The sequence below is a fragment of the Triplophysa rosa genome, linkage group LG6, assembly GCF_024868665.1.
Source record: "Triplophysa rosa linkage group LG6, Trosa_1v2, whole genome shotgun sequence".
NCBI lineage: Eukaryota > Metazoa > Chordata > Actinopteri > Cypriniformes > Nemacheilidae > Triplophysa > Triplophysa rosa.
The window spans coordinates 15,212,120-15,228,026 of NC_079895.1; the positions used below are offsets into that span (position 1 = coordinate 15,212,120).

Below are 15,907 nucleotides of genomic sequence, written 5' to 3' on the forward strand. Positions count from 1 at the left end.
ATAACATCATTGTACAACAAAATGTGTTATCCACTGAAGAGTGAAGGCTGAACTACTGTACCAGATGAACAAATGATTTCACTTTCAAATACTCCATAAATGTAAGAAATCTTCAAAGAGAAACAAAGTATACAAAGCATTATTGCTAACATTTACATAGAACAGTTTAAAGGTGATACTTTGAATATAAATGCACAAACAAAAGCAGATAAACAAATGAATCCACAAAAAGAGCAATGTATAAAGCCAAAGATTTTAAACAGTACTGACAATTTGCTTTTGAATCATTTGATTGGAAATAATTGTGTTTAAAGCTCTTATCGATGAGACTATCTACATGTTGTGTAAAGCATGCAAAACCATCCGTCACCATTTAACAAACAGCAGGAACAAAATTAGAGGGTACATGAAATGACAAATGAAAGTTAAAGGGCAAGTGGTCAAACATGCACAGCGAGAACTTAAACATCAACATTTTGGCACATTTATCAATTTTATCTTAATGTAGGCATGTGCAAAATTAACAATTGTTTTCAGTCATGGTTACAATTAAAAAAGAGCAATGTTGTAGGCTGAACACTCTTCAAAAAACATCCATCAGAATAAACATGGAGCTGTCTTCATTTCTGTCCAGAAAGCAACAAACAGATGCAAAAATTCAATAATCCTAACCAAATTCAACAGAATAAATTCTTCACTAAATCCCTTAATATTCCTTTTTGTTTGACTGTTTGACAATGATTCACAATGATCCAGAACACTAAGAACAATAAAACAACACAACCAAACATAACGCATCTATACATCAACAGTAGTGAGAAGGTGAACATCTCTCCACTCAAACCCGAACGGCTCTCCATCACAGTGGACAAGTGGCTTAAAAATGGCAAACCACTGTCCAAGGCTGCTAGGACTTCAAAACCTCCATTCCCTCCCCTCTTCCTCCGATCACCTGTCATGGAGAATCCCAGCCAGGGTGGCGCCCCGCTGCCTCCTGCGTTCCCCTACTGGCTCTACTTGTCTCCCCCCGTCTCCTGCTCCTTGGCAAGGCCTCGGATGGAAAGGTCATAGACCACTTCCTCAATCTTTTTCACATCATACTTGAGGCCGTCGTAGCGCTTGCGCAGAGGGTCGTTTTTTAAGTTAAGTAGGCGAAAGCCAGAGTCCAGTTCATTGATGAAATTGGAGATACGAAGTGGCCGTCCGTAGTCTCCCGCTGTCACACTGTTCACTGCCAGCCTGGACTAAACAAGAGAATGAGACAGGCAATTTTAATAGTTAATTTCTTTATTTTTTGTTGAGCTCTTAACTTAAAACCACAGAATGCAGAAATTTTGTTCAGTAACTTTACCAAAGTAAAATTTTGATGTTTTCTATTATGTTTGATTTAAGTACCAACTAAACAGATTTTTCTCTTAAAATTGCTTAGGAATATCATATAAAGCATATATTATAAATAATACAGTAGATTGTCTATTTGAGCAAAAATGATCAACATTTATTAATTAACGGTTTGTAAGGGTTTCAGGTGAATTATGTGCACTACTTTGAAATATGCAAATCATATTCTGGTAAAATCTCTTCTGAATTTCTATTTGCTCTCCATTTAATCTTACCAATGTCTAGGGTAAATATTTAAAATTGCTAAAGAAATCCCATTTGTTCTGCTTATTTGATCATTTTATATCAAAGTATATCAATGTAATCATGACTGTGGTAACTATAAGTACATAAGAACATAAAAACGCTATAGCAAGTCTGCCCAACATTTTTTAGTCTTCACACATGTACAATTCACTTGTATTGTAATTAGAATAAAAAAGTAATGTGAAATCACACATTAATATCTTACCAGCTCACTGGCCATAATAAGAACTCCAGCTAGATAGTCTTCAATATCCAAATGAAATCCCTTTTCTCTGTCCACTTCAACTGCACAGTTAGAGAAAATATTAATACAAAAATAGTATACACAAGATATATACAGCCGGTCACAATCACTACATACTATCAAGTATTTTTGCCACTTCTTCACGTGTAACCAAGGACTCTGTTTCCAAGTATACCACAAAAGCTGCAAGGAAGGTAAGCCGCTGAAGAACAAATCTCCAATGTTCATGGTACCTAAAAGTGAGGACATAAGCATCTTCAAAACAGAGACTATAAACATTCTTATTTAATCATTAAAAACAGGTCAAGTGATATCTGCACTAACCGATAGTACTGTTCAGCAGGGAACTTGGTTTTCAGCTCTCCAGTTTTAGTTCTCACAGTGCAGAACAGCTCTCTGGCCTTCTGACACTTGCTGGGAACTTGAGAAGAAAATGAAGGTACATCATAAAGCTAATATTCAGAGCACAGACACAAACCGAGCATTTCAACATGACTTACTGTCTTTAAATCCACTTGGTTGATGGACACTTTGGAGAACTGTCAGAATCTCTCTCGCCGTCTGCTCGAGAATTTGCACAACTTTTCGTATGTCCTAAAACATATCAGTGCAGATACGTTACACTTTATCATATACAATTTAACGTTACAGCAAAGCAACGCTGTTGGTAACGTTAGCATTAATATTACTGATGCAGAACACACTTCATGTTGCTTTAGTACATAATTTCATAAATAGTGTGTCTGCATATGTCTACCTTTCAAACGCTAGTGTACGTGTTAGTGCACCCGTTCACCTCTCGAATATCTTGGTCGGCGCTCAAAAAGCCTTGGATGTAGCTAAACATTTCGGTTACAGACATCTTCAGTGCCGTTTGTGCGCCCCGCTCTTCAATGTAACGTTACGCGACTCGCTAATCTAAAAATGCAATATTTAGAGGCTTTTATTGCATTTAAAAAATGTTTATTATATTCGTGCTCCCGTGACAAACACCGTTTAAATGAGCTTCATAGCTTCAGCGTGCACATTCGCGTGGGTCCTTCCTCTGTGCGTCGCATTACGATGATGTAATGATCACCGCTTTTGCAAGTCAGGCTAGAGGCCCTCTGCTGGCCTTTCACGTGTGGTTCAGCAACAATTCTTAAAGGTTTTTACGTTATTTAAGAGTAAGAGATTAATCATATTCAGTATGGAAAGAGTACATTTATATTTTAATAATCTAACCTCCTGTTTTAATCTACTTCAAAACTCCACTGGAGTATTGTGAACTATGTGCAGTGACTAATGTTGCCCTGCAGGGGGCAGGAACAGATGGTAGAAAATGGATGCACATTAGCATCGTGTAACGTTTGAAATAATTGACAAAAAAAAAACATAAAACAGTATCAAAATAATAAAAAATCAATTTCTGGTTGATTCCTAAAGGACAGGCTTAAAGCGTCTAAAACTGGCACATAAGTATAATATTTAATTTAATGTTAAAATAGCTCCGGTTAGGGGTGCAGATAAGAAGGATATGGGCATTTAAAGTGAGATCATGCAGTATTCATAATCTATTCCGGATTTTATTCGATATTCCATAGTTAAAATGTTAAATTGATAGTCTATGATTGCCTTTTAAGTTATTACATGTATATTATATATACATTTATTACACGTGTGTAGCATTAGGTCACCTATTTAATTTATCATATTGCTCTTTTGGATTCAAGTTAAATTATTAATAAATAAAAGAGATCACTTAAACAGCAAGGACAGATGGGTGAAATCTTATCTATGGGTGAAATCACATAATCGTTTTATAATTTGTATAACAATTTGTATTAACAGCAACAAACAAATGTTTAATCAATTTTCAGAAATTTACTGTACATGGTCTTTGAGTCAAATACTTAGTTCTATATTCCGCTTAAATGCATGTTTATATATGTATTTACTTTTTATATATTATATTTTTATATATTGTTTTTCACATAGACCTGTCTGCTACACAGATACGATCATGTAGGCTATTTCTAACAAATGCAGAAATACTTGTGTCGGTTCATTTGCTGTCAGTGAAATTAAATCTGTGTCTCAAAATCAAGTAAGATGAAAGATCCGACAGTCGGATGACATCAAAGTACCGCGAGAGCGATTCGAAAAAACATAAAACGTTTGCTTTCGAATCGCTCTCGCGGTACTTTGATGTCATCCGCCTGTCGGATCTTTCGACGCCGCATCAAGTCGAACAAGCCTAGTATACGGGAGCATTTTAATCGCCTTGCCAATCGCACAACGTCATGTTGTCTACGTAGGTAGCACACACAGTTCCGAAACATCGTGAGACTTCCGGTGAGTGGTGCGTGGCTGTAAGCGAGTAGCGGCTTTGATTGCGTTCAGCGGTTGTTGCGGCAGCGAGCGCACACGGACAGACGCTCGTCGGACTACTGCAGGGAACTGACAGCAAGCAGAGCCAAATGAACGCCTTCATTTCTTTTACCTCCAGCGATGACAGCACTGAAATGATGCAGTATTTTGAAACTCCGTCCTCATGAGCCATGGATACCGTTCACACGAGAAAAATTAAGGACTGAATCCCTGTTACTGAGAGCTCTAGTTTGTAGTCGTTAGCTTAGCTGGCTAGCAGCAGATTCATTTCCATTCCCGGGTGGTGTTTCCCGGGGCCCGTACACCAGCGATGGGAATCGTATTCACAAAGTTATGGAGGCTTTTTAACCATCAAGGTACGTCTAATAGTATATCTACCTTAAAAGCGTACGGGTGTCATCATATTGAACGCGTTTCAACCGACTGAATTAGCCCGTTTGCTAACCTGCTAGTTTCCCTTGAAAACATCGATATTGTTGCTTATATAAAATGAGATTATTCAGAAAACACGTTTCATATATGTTGATCAGCTCAGACTGTTCACTCTCTGACCTGGCATTAAATAATCGACAAGGCATCAATAAATAAATTTTTGAATTACGTTACACGTTTTAGGTTGAGTATTGACAGGTGTGTTCCTGAATGCTGTCATGTGAAGTACTGTCTGTGTGGAGGATCGAAACCTGAAATCTAGGAATAATTGGTATGCATCATTGTAAGCCACGTGACACGTTTATGCAAATTTCACTTAATATATGGAGGTATTTGATCATAATTAGATCTAGAAGTCTGTTTTATTTCAGTTATATGTTTTGGGTGCTTGACAGTTCCACTGTCTTAGTGTTGTTGTTTGATGTGTCTAGTCAGGTATTGATAGAACGTAACAGGACAATTTAAAGTGAATGTGAAAGTAAATGATCAGATTTGAAAATAGATTAGCATGCTTGCCTCCAGCATACAGAATAATGGTGCCATAGAGTGGTGGAGTTTGTGTCATCATTAGTCAGTGATATTTCATTTACTCTAAATGTTGTTTTTTAGTAACTGTGCAAGTGGTTTGTACATATCCGTACTGTTATCTTGTCTGAAATACAAGATGCATATCAGTGTATGGGGTATTGCAAATGAATTTGTCTCCCTTAAACATGAACAAGACAAGTTTTCAATGTCAATGGCAACATAACCCAGTGGAAGGTTTCTCTCGGCGCTCACCTTACTCATTAGCTGTACAGATCATTGTGATATGAACCAGCCTTGTAACATGAGAGTCAAGGTGGAGACTGTTACCTGCAAGTTGGCACAGTAGCAGTAGGCTTTCTAGGTGAGGCCCAATAAGTGATTCAAAGGCGTTTCATACTGCATAATTTTTGCATCAGTATTCTGTCCACTGTCAAGTAGGGCTGCAACTAACGATTATTTTAATTGTCGACTAATCTAACGATTATTATTTTTTATTAATCTAATAAAGATTTTTTGGGTTACTTTATTAATCCTTTGGCAAACTTTGCAAATAAACAATAAATTATAGTATTTTCTTAGATTATAAAGCAAATCATACTTTTTACTCCACTACATTTTATAAATAAATATTGTTGTTTTAACATTTTAATCCGTGTTTACATTAAAATCACCATCTTCTTTTAATTAAGTAGTTTTAATTTTAAAAGTAAAAAATACAGATTTTTTATGTACTTAAAACATTTTTTTACCTTTGATACAGTACTTATTGCACTTATGCTTTTTGTTGTCCTTATGTTGTTCCAATTGCTTCCATTGTTTCCCTCATCTTGTAGGTCGCTTTGGATAAAAGCGTCTGCTAAATGACTAAATGTAAATGTAAAAACATTAAAAAATGTATATATGAAATACTAGAGCATGATATATGCTCTGTATTTTTTTCCTCCAAGTAATATCCGACTCTATTATCAGTCTCATAATGTAATTGAGTAAAAGTAAAATACTACTATCTGTCTCTGTTTATTGTACAAAACTGTCACCGTATAAAAGACTCTAATGCAGAGTGGCGTTAAAGCGAGCCTGCGCACCGGGAGCGCTTAATGCATTCGCTTCGTTATTTACAGTTATGTGCATCCCGGACGCACAATGATGCGCTTAAAGCACCTACTCCTTCTGAAGTCCCGGGGATCATTTTGCTCCCCAAAGTAAATAATAGTTAGAACACAACGAGAAGAGATGATATGTTACATGTTTAACACATAGTGCGTTGCATCAATCCGACAGTATACAGTTAAATCAGAGGTTTAAAAAGAGTTATTTCGTATGAAGACGCAACATATTCAGACCGCTTCTAATAAACTAAGCTATACAGTCTCTATCAAAATACATTTTAAACAAAACCATAGACTATCATCTTGTCATTATGAAGAATAATGAAAACATTGGAACATGTTGGGAAGAGTAGCGTCCTGACCGTCACCGTACACACGCATGCTGACAGTGGTGATTGACAGACAGCACCAGCGGAGGTCAGAGTTTCTTCATTATGCTATATTGGTTTATTCCCCGCATAAAGCTATCGAATGACATAAAAAGTGCATTGGTGGTTTCATGATAGTCAGACCTTTTTGAAGCTTAAGAGTAATTTAAGCAGGGTCACAATCTGCAAAGGTTCACATACGCTAACTTACACTAGTACAATAGCGTTAATGTAAATCATTAATGTAAAGCGTAGTTTTACATTACAAAAAAGTAAATTACAAAAAAGTAATTTATTATGAAAGTCTACATCTACGTGCCCCTCTCCGTCCATTTGTGATTGCGTGTCCATGCTGTGATGATCGCATTCTGGGGGTAACGTTAGGGGGAATTCCTCCGTCCATTCACTAACTTACACTAACTCTCGATCGCTGTTTGTCGGGTGTATTATACTTTCTCTTGTTCTGCTGATTAACTTACACACGCCCGGGAACAGAAACTGCTGTTACAGCAGATAAACGTAAATAATACGAAGCGTCGACGCATTTCACGCACATCGACGCGTCGTTGCAGCCCTACTGTCAAGACATGCAACCCTGCTTGAAGGGATAGTTCACCTTCAGAATGAAAATTCTGTCATTATTTACACACCCTCTTATCATTTCAAACCTGTATGACTTTTTCTTCTGCAGAACACAAAAGAAGATGTTTTGAAAAATGTTGTTAACCCCATTGACTTGCATTTTGTGTCCATACAATAGAGGTCAGTGGGGACCAGTGTTTTTTCAAAATATATTTTGTGTTTTGCAGAAGAAAGAAAGTCACACGTTTAAAATGACAACAGGGTAAGATGATGACAGAATTTTCATTTTGAGGTGAACTATTCCTTTAAATTCTCTTTCAAACCATTTCGTTGAATATTGATAAAATGATATAATCCGAACATCCTGAAATGTTGCCTTCTTGCAAACTTTGTTTCCTTTTCATTATTAATAATTTATTTGACTTTGCAAACAATGAGATTCGGCTGTTGTTTGAATATCTACCCGTCCTGTACCAGTTAAAATTAAACCTCAGGCTAGTGAGAATGTGAGACATTCTTTGAATTTACTTGTTAGATTCTTGACACACCAACCCTACCCTTAGATCCGGCTAGATTTAGTCATACCTTTCCCTTGTCGAAGTCAGCCTTGTGCTACATGGAGCAGTTTGTTGATCATATACATGTTTTTATGGCTTGAAATAAGCATTTGGTTTTCTGTATTTAAGATTTGTCGGTTTACATGGAAAGCACATCTGTATTAGCCTCATCCTGGGACCCTTTTTTGATTGCTTTCCAGACAATAATAATAATAATAATCTGAAAGTTCACAGTCATAGTAAACAGTCATGCATGACTGAATGCAGTTCAGTCTCTTTTAGAGAGTTTTTCCACATCTATTGTCATCATCAGTCATCTTGATTTTCAGTAGAGGGACTTATTACTTAATAGAATTATGAATATTTCTAAACTCTTCGTTGTTGGCTCACAAATGGTAGTCCAGTGATTACTTGGAGTAAAGCTTTTAGCTCTGCGTCATTTTGTTGTGTTTGTCTCAGATTCAGCAAATGTTAGTTCTGTTAAGACTACAAAATGTTTTGCCACATCCTGTGTAAACTGTAGACTTTCATTTCCCTTTTATGTGACATTTGTCAAAATTAAAAATGTTTCGCACAGCTGTATATGAACCCTTATATTACCAGCCCAATGTGTTTTAATGATCAGTTGTATAAAACCCAAATAAGGTGACCGATATATGGATCAAAGACGTTAAGATGTCCCCATCAAAAGAAATTTACAAAAGTGATTTTATGTCCATACATAGGATGCACATTAAATGTAAGAAAAATGTCTACTTTATGGTTTCAACTAAGTTTTTGGAGAATAAAATGTCAAAATTTGGTTGATATAATGTTACATTGTCATTCAGTGTAACACAATATTCATGTACAAATTCAAACAACGTGCTTATTCTGACTTGAACATATTAAAATATATAAAAGAATGAGGGAGCATATTTCATTTTATTGTGCTTTAAATGAGTAAAAAATTATTATTGACAAATGGGCAAAACCTATAGGATATTAGCAAATTATAAAAGTGCAATTACAACTAATTAGCATTTGGGGTGAAAGTAATTAGTCATAATATGTCATACATTTATTTTTGTTGTAAATATGCCTGACAAGATTGTTACACTTAGTTACATTTTAGTGAGTGCCTTCTGTAAATCAGGGAAAAATGTATGATATTTATTTTTACTCAGAAAAACAAATGCAATTAAATTAAACAGAAAACTTTTTTTTAACAACAACAATTTAAGGCAGTATTACAGTATTATAATTTTTATGCTTAAACCCTTTTTCGTCTTTGACCCATATATCATGTAAAGCTGCTCTATGTAAACCTGCTTTGAATCAATGCAACACTGTCAAAAGCTCTATATACAAATACATTTGAATGTAATTAAATTGAATATAAACCTATGCTCTGCTGGGCTTATTTTGTGTACAGTGGAGAAGAATGATGGCTGTTTTGAATGTGGAAGTCAGTTAAATTAGACTGAGATTTTGCATTACCTGTTTATTTGCCTATTGTGTATTGTCTTGCATGGAGTGTCATGTTGCAGGCTTTTTTATGGAAGCTGTTTGCCCTTCATGGCACACCCTTATAGTTACCACGTCACCATGCTGTAATACCTTTGGTGTTTTTGCAGTTGCAAGTTGCAACCACCTGTATCCATATAAACAATAACAGCTCGAAATAGATTTGACTGCAGTGTGGTTGCCTGTAAGCGAGCAATAAACATTTTAAGGTTGGCCGTACAGCAGGGCGGAGCAATTCCTTATTCCATCAGCGTGGCATGTTGATGTCCTATGCAGGGTATCTTCGGGGTCTTAAAAAGTATTAAAAGTTGATAAATCAATTCAGAGAAAATTAAGGCTTTTAAGAAGTCTTAAATGCCATTTTCCAAGGTATTACATTTTGTAGCATATTTTCATACGCTAAAGTTAGCCTGAATTTAATCATTGCGTAGGCGAATAGTGGGAGGTCCATTTACACCCGGTTGTTGAACAGCATCGTTGACAAATGAGGAAATGCAAGTTTTCATGCAAATGGTTGGAGGATAAAGAGTTGGAACGGTGGCTGAGGGCCGTCTATGGGAATAACCGTATGGCGTACTGTTCTGTGTGTTGGAAGGCAATTAGCGTAGCCTCGATTCTCTTTATAATAAACCTTGCATTGGGTTAGTCACTCAATTAATTCTCTGGGGCTTCGTTCCCACCCTTCTGAATTATGTTGCCTTAATAAAAAGTTATCACAAACTAAGACTGTTTAGTTGTGCTATCTTACAATCAGTATTGTAAATGTAAGTGTCGCCAATGTACGATTTAAACTTGAAGTGGTGATGAGGTCTTAAAATGTATAGAAAGAGTCTTATAAAAGGTTTTAAAAAGTATTAAATTTAGCTCCATGATTTCTGTGTATACCCTGCCTATGACAATCACACTACCTTTCACCTGCATTTTTGGACAAAAAATGTGCTGTCTACTCTGCTCATAAAAAAGGAATGGCTTGTCAACTAGGGGTGCAACGGATCAAAAAACTCACGGTTCGGATCGTTTCTCGGATCAGAGTCACGGATCGGATAATTTTTCGGATCAGCAAAAAAAAAAAAGACAAGACAAATAAACACAAGTTTTGTCTTTTTGTTTATTAACACTTTTAAATTATTAAATTAAAATATATAAAATCAACTTAAAGTGCACTCTTCTCCTCCTCATAAAGATCTGGCACAATCTTTTCGCTGAAGTGGGTGCGTGACGGGATGTCATAACGTGGCTCAAGCACTTTCAGCATGTGTTTAAAGCCCTCGTTTTGCACAACCGAATATGGCCTCATGTCGGCACCTATAAACACACCGATAGCGTTTGTGATGGCTTTAGCCCGGTCTGATTGTGCAACAAGGGGCTGCTTAAATGCCGCGGTGATAAGCGGTTGTTGAGCAGCCTTCGTTTTCACTCCTGTCAGTGAATCACCGGGGTGATGTCGCTTCAAATGCGTGGCCATGCTTGATGTGTTTCCACTGTCATATGTCTTTCTTGTGCCACAGTGCCTACACACCGTCACGGTTTTATCCACTAACCTCTTTCCTTCATCATTATATTTGACAGGGAAGCCAAAATGCTCCCATACAGGGGATTTAAATGACGCGGGGCATTCAAGCTCCTCCGTTCCTCCGCTCGCCATGACCACGCTGTGTGTGGACTGAACATGCGCACAACTTTTTTTTTCATAAATCAATCCGCGGATCACGTGTGTGCCGAACCGAAGATATTGATCCGAATGGATCACGGATCAATGATGATCCGTTGCACCACTATTGTCAACTAATAGATTGACCAGAATGGTTATATTTAAAAGAAAAGATCAGACCAATAGGTGTTTAACCTAATAGGCAGTGTTGAACTGAAAACAAGTGAAAGTCACATTTTCACTGGCAAGTGAAATATGGCAGGGCTCTAGAGTGCGACCTTATTTCTCAATGGTGCGACTAAAAAAAATCTGCGACCAGCCATTCGAGGGAGAAAAAAGTCTCTGTGACTCTGAAAGTCTCCCTGTGATTCAACAACAGACACACATTAGGCCCGTATCGTGGTCTAAACCAATCAGAGATAGTAAAGGGCGGACCCCCCTCTGATTGGCCGCGGTCCAGATATTCCTGGACGTGTGTGTTTACCAGAGGTCGCATTAACCAAAAATTCCGACAGATTTTTTTTACCAGTGACGGAAAGATCTGAAGGCCGTCCGTCCGTTATTTTGACGGATTACAATGAGGGCAATTTGTAACTCCCCGTTTCCCTTCATTAGAGCGTGATATGCTCGCGAAGGGACGTGCATGTTTTCACCTGTCATTGTTACTGACTAGACATATGTAATGTGATCTGGGAAAACCCGAATGTCGTGCTGGCACGCGGGAAAGACAGTTCACCTATCAAAGTAAGAGTATCAATGCATGCGTGTGCTGCAGTCAGACAGAGAGGTGAGTAGCCTACTCCGTCAGTTAAACAGAGTGGATGTAGCCGCAGATGATGAGAGAAGATGAAAAGAACGATTGACAACTTTTTCGTTAATAATGTTAAGTTAAGGCCTGATCCGTCCGAAAATCATAAGCAATGCTCTGACACGGAGCCATCAACCTCCCAGGTTATGTCAAGCCCTGGTCCATTTATCTTGAGATGTTTAAGTTTAAATTTCAGTTCTGTGAAGCACTTTAAGCACCAACACTTTTTCAATAAGTTACCTTTCTTGTAGAATTGTGCCTCAAATAAAGAACTTTATGTTGACCAGATTGTTAGTTAATCATTTACAAGTCAATTTTGCCTATATGGACAGCGATTTAAAAAAAAAAAGTGAACTGGTAAAACTGCGGTGTTAAATGAGATGTGGTCGAAAATCTAACTTTTGTGCTGGTGCACCGAAGAAAAAAAGTTAGGCGCACCAGTGCAAAAGCTCTGAATTAGTCTAGTCTAGAGCCCTGTATGGATATCATTTAACCACATACATTACATTGTGGCTAAATTATATCCATTTAGCTATGCTGGCTTCATAGTCTCCATCAGATACCCAGCATTTTTTATTATAGGTTTGTCAATGATTTCACCTTTTTATTGTATTTTCTCATTTGCACTCTTTAATTATGTAAGAAGAGTTTTACGCAGCAATAATACATTATAAAGTTATTGTAGGATGTCACATGGCATTGCATAGGATGACACAATGGCACGCCTGTCATTCACGAAATTCCAAGCATATGGGAAAACTGGTAAAGCAGCACACTCAAACTTATTATTTAATATTATTTATTTATTCATTTCATGCTAAACATGTGGGACATATTTTATACACAATGCCAATAACAAATTATCAGAAAGAATCTCACTTTACCTTTACTTCAGGCAAAAAAAAATGGAATCTTTTCGATGAATAGGCTGTATTAATGATTTTTCAGTGCTGGTATAAAAGCAACTTGACAATTGTATTTCTTTTTTCCCCAGAGCACAAAGTCATTATTGTTGGTCTTGACAATGCGGGAAAGACCACCATACTTTATCAGTTGTAAGTATTTCACTTTAAAGGAATAGTTCACCCAGAAATGAAAGTTCTGTCATCACTTACTCACCCTCAGGGTGTTCCAAACCTGTATATGTTTCTTTGTTTTGCTAAACAGAAAGGAAGATATTTGAAAGAATGTCAGTAACCAAACCGATCTCATCCCCCATTGACTCCCATAGTAAATACAATGATCAGATCTGGTTTCTGACATTCAAATTTAAGCCATCCTGATTTATTGTACATAGATGTGTTGTTTTACGTCACGTCAGGCCTGTTTTTGTTTGTGTTTATGATCTGTTTTCCAGCTCAATGAATGAGGTGGTGCACACTTCACCCACCATAGGCAGCAATGTGGAGGAGATTGTAGTCAATAACACACATTTCCTTATGTGGGACATTGGAGGACAGGAATCTTTGCGTTCGTCTTGGACCACTTACTACACTAACACTGAGGTATGCTTTCTGTATACTCCTTGTGTCCTTTGCCTTTTATGTACAGTTGTCTTTAATTGTAAATGCTTTGTTTTAGTAAGTGTTTTTCCTTTGTAGTTTGTGATCGTGGTTGTGGACAGTACAGACAGAGAGAGAATCTCAGTGACCAAAGAGGAGCTCTATAGGATGTTAGCCCATGAGGTGAGTATATTCCACCAAAAAGTAAAGAGGGGCCACATCATCATTTTCACAGAATGTACCTCATACACATTATAGTCATGTGTGGTAATGTCTGGTTTTCTCCTCTGTTGAGGGCTATACTGGTCACTTCCTATTTTCTTTTTTAGGATCTGAAAAAGGCTGGTTTGTTGGTTTTTGCCAACAAACAAGATGTCAAGGATTGTATGTCTGTTGCTGAGATTTCCCAGAGTCTGCAGCTCACCTCTGTGAAAGACCATCAGTGGCACATACAGGCCTGTTGTGCCCTCACTGGGGAAGGGTAAGACCTTTTGAAACAACTCCAGATATATGGCAAATAGGACCACAATATACAGTCAAACCAAAATGTATTCAAACACCATCAACATTTCTCACATTATCACAGTTAATTATCAGTTTTTAAGAATTTTTGGGTATGATATGTCAGAGTTTACTTTATTTTGCTGTCCTCACATAAATGAACTATAGTAAAAAAATCTAAATTTATATCTGGTGTCGGAATAATTTTGGTTTGACAGTGCGTGCGAATTTGCATAGACAGCATTTGCTGTCTGACAAATGCTGACTAGTCCACACTTGTCTTTATTATTAAGCAAGAATTTGCCATTTTTGAGCTCTTGTGCTGGCCAGTCCTCACAGAATCAATAAAGCTATTTGTGCCAGTGGAATACAGAAAGCGCACCGATCTTTCAGTGGTAGATTGTTGCTTTTCCTCGACACTATCTGCTGTATGCATGTATTGACTTTTCACTTGTTAACCCAATTGGTTGTTATGGTTATTCAAAGTTTTTTACATTTTACACTGTGCATGCGTAAAGCCCTTAATAGGGTTGGTTGCATTCAGCATTTTTAATGCAAGTGTAAATGAAACATTTAGTGACCATTCATCTTATGTAGATTAAAAGAAAGACAGAAAATAGTCATTGTTAAACGCTAAAGCTGAATGTATGTTTCCTGTCCACAGGCTCTGCCAGGGTCTGGAGTGGATGATGTCACGGCTGCGAGTAAGATGACCTCTGATTGCAGTGTGCTCCTTCTCTCTCTTTCCCACCGGCGTGGAGGCCGGTTGTCGCTCACTGTGAAGGTGACTTAGCGACGTCACCAGAACTTGATTAATTTATTACAGATTATGGAGAACTATGAACAAACAATCCACAACTAACTACAGTAACTGAAATATGTCAGGACTCGCAAAACCCAGTGTTTTTTGCAGTTGAATAAGGCAGCACAGACCTAAGATGACTTGTCTCTAGTTGAACAAATCTCTGTCTGGAGTGGCCTTGCTGCTTTGCCCAGGTACCTGACATGGTGTTACCCAGTGTGTACAGTCCAGTATTTTCTTTTACTCTGTGCCTGTGCCTGACTCTGTCTCCTCTGGGCTGAGGAGACACTGTAACATGCAAAGAGAGACTGCACTCATGTAAAATACACTTAAATAAATAAAGTGTTTTTATCTGTTATGACGTTTCAAACTTGCTCTTTTGATTACAACTTGCGATGCATTAAAAAAAAGTTACCTCTAGGTGGCGCCAGGGGGTTTGCAAGAACAACTTCATAATTGTTTGAAAATGTATTTATACTGTAAGAGAAAGCTGTTATGTGTAATAAACAGTTTAGAAAGCAACAGAGAACTGCTTTTGAACTCACTCAATCTTCACGGTAACAGTAACGGTAGCTGTTTGGAGTTTTTTTTCTGGACAGAACATTTATACTAAAATACTGTTACATATTCTAATATCTTTCTAACAGTTTTCTTTGGTAACTCGGATCTTAATTTAAAAAAGAAAGAAGTAAGTTTTTAATGTTTATTTAATTTTAATAATATGTTTATTTAGTTTTCAATGTATTTAGTTTATTAACATTTTATTTGTATTTATAAAACCAATCGTTCTGGTCCATGTCGATTTGTCAGTAGCCATAGTTTATTTATGATCAGAGCAGATATTTCAGATTTTTTAGTATTATTTACTGCAGTAATTCTTTTTGAGTAGCAATGATAACATGGACGTATGATCAGTAAATAGTCCTTGACAGATTTTTCTCCAGAAAAAGATTCTCTAAAAGGTGATCTCGTGTAGTACCTCAGAGCCTATTAATGAGGGGTGATAAATTTGTTCTACGAGACGACACTTCTGGGCCCGGTTTCACAGACAAGGCATAGATTAAACCGGGACTATGCCTTTGTTAAATTAGGATATTTAAGTCGCTTTTATTAAAATGCCTTAGATAAAAACATTTCTGGTGTGCATCTTGAGACAAAACAATGGGAATTACATATTTTAAGGTATGTCAGGGCAATTTATTTTCAGTTAAAAGAGCTCAAACTTTCATTTTAGCCTGGGACTAGTCTTGTCTTTGAAACCTGGCACTAGAGTTGTTAATACTAAAGCTTCAAGTACATA

At 37.1% G+C, this 15,907-nt stretch overlaps 2 protein-coding genes across 2 annotated transcripts; one reads left to right on the forward strand and one right to left on the reverse strand.

Annotated features, from left to right (window-relative positions):
* Positions 1 to 18: 18 nt before the first annotated feature.
* Positions 19 to 2,961, reverse strand: tsn (translin). The gene is made up of 6 exons (XM_057335522.1): positions 2,688 to 2,961; positions 2,392 to 2,485; positions 2,216 to 2,312; positions 2,009 to 2,124; positions 1,853 to 1,932; positions 19 to 1,244 (listed from the first exon to the last, which is right to left on the reverse strand). Exons 1-6 carry the CDS (start codon positions 2,751 to 2,753, stop codon positions 1,014 to 1,016), a joined length of 684 nt encoding a protein of 227 aa, XP_057191505.1. The 5' UTR covers positions 2,754 to 2,961; the 3' UTR covers positions 19 to 1,013.
* Positions 2,962 to 4,109: 1,148 nt separating this feature from the next.
* On the forward strand, positions 4,110 to 14,965 carry arl5a (ADP-ribosylation factor-like 5A). The gene is made up of 6 exons (XM_057335523.1): positions 4,110 to 4,617; positions 12,797 to 12,857; positions 13,160 to 13,307; positions 13,404 to 13,487; positions 13,634 to 13,785; positions 14,470 to 14,965. The coding sequence occupies exons 1-6, from the start codon at positions 4,572 to 4,574 to the stop codon at positions 14,516 to 14,518; spliced, it is 540 nt and encodes a 179-aa protein (XP_057191506.1). The 5' UTR covers positions 4,110 to 4,571; the 3' UTR covers positions 14,519 to 14,965.
* The last annotated feature ends 942 nt before the right edge of the window (positions 14,966 to 15,907 follow it).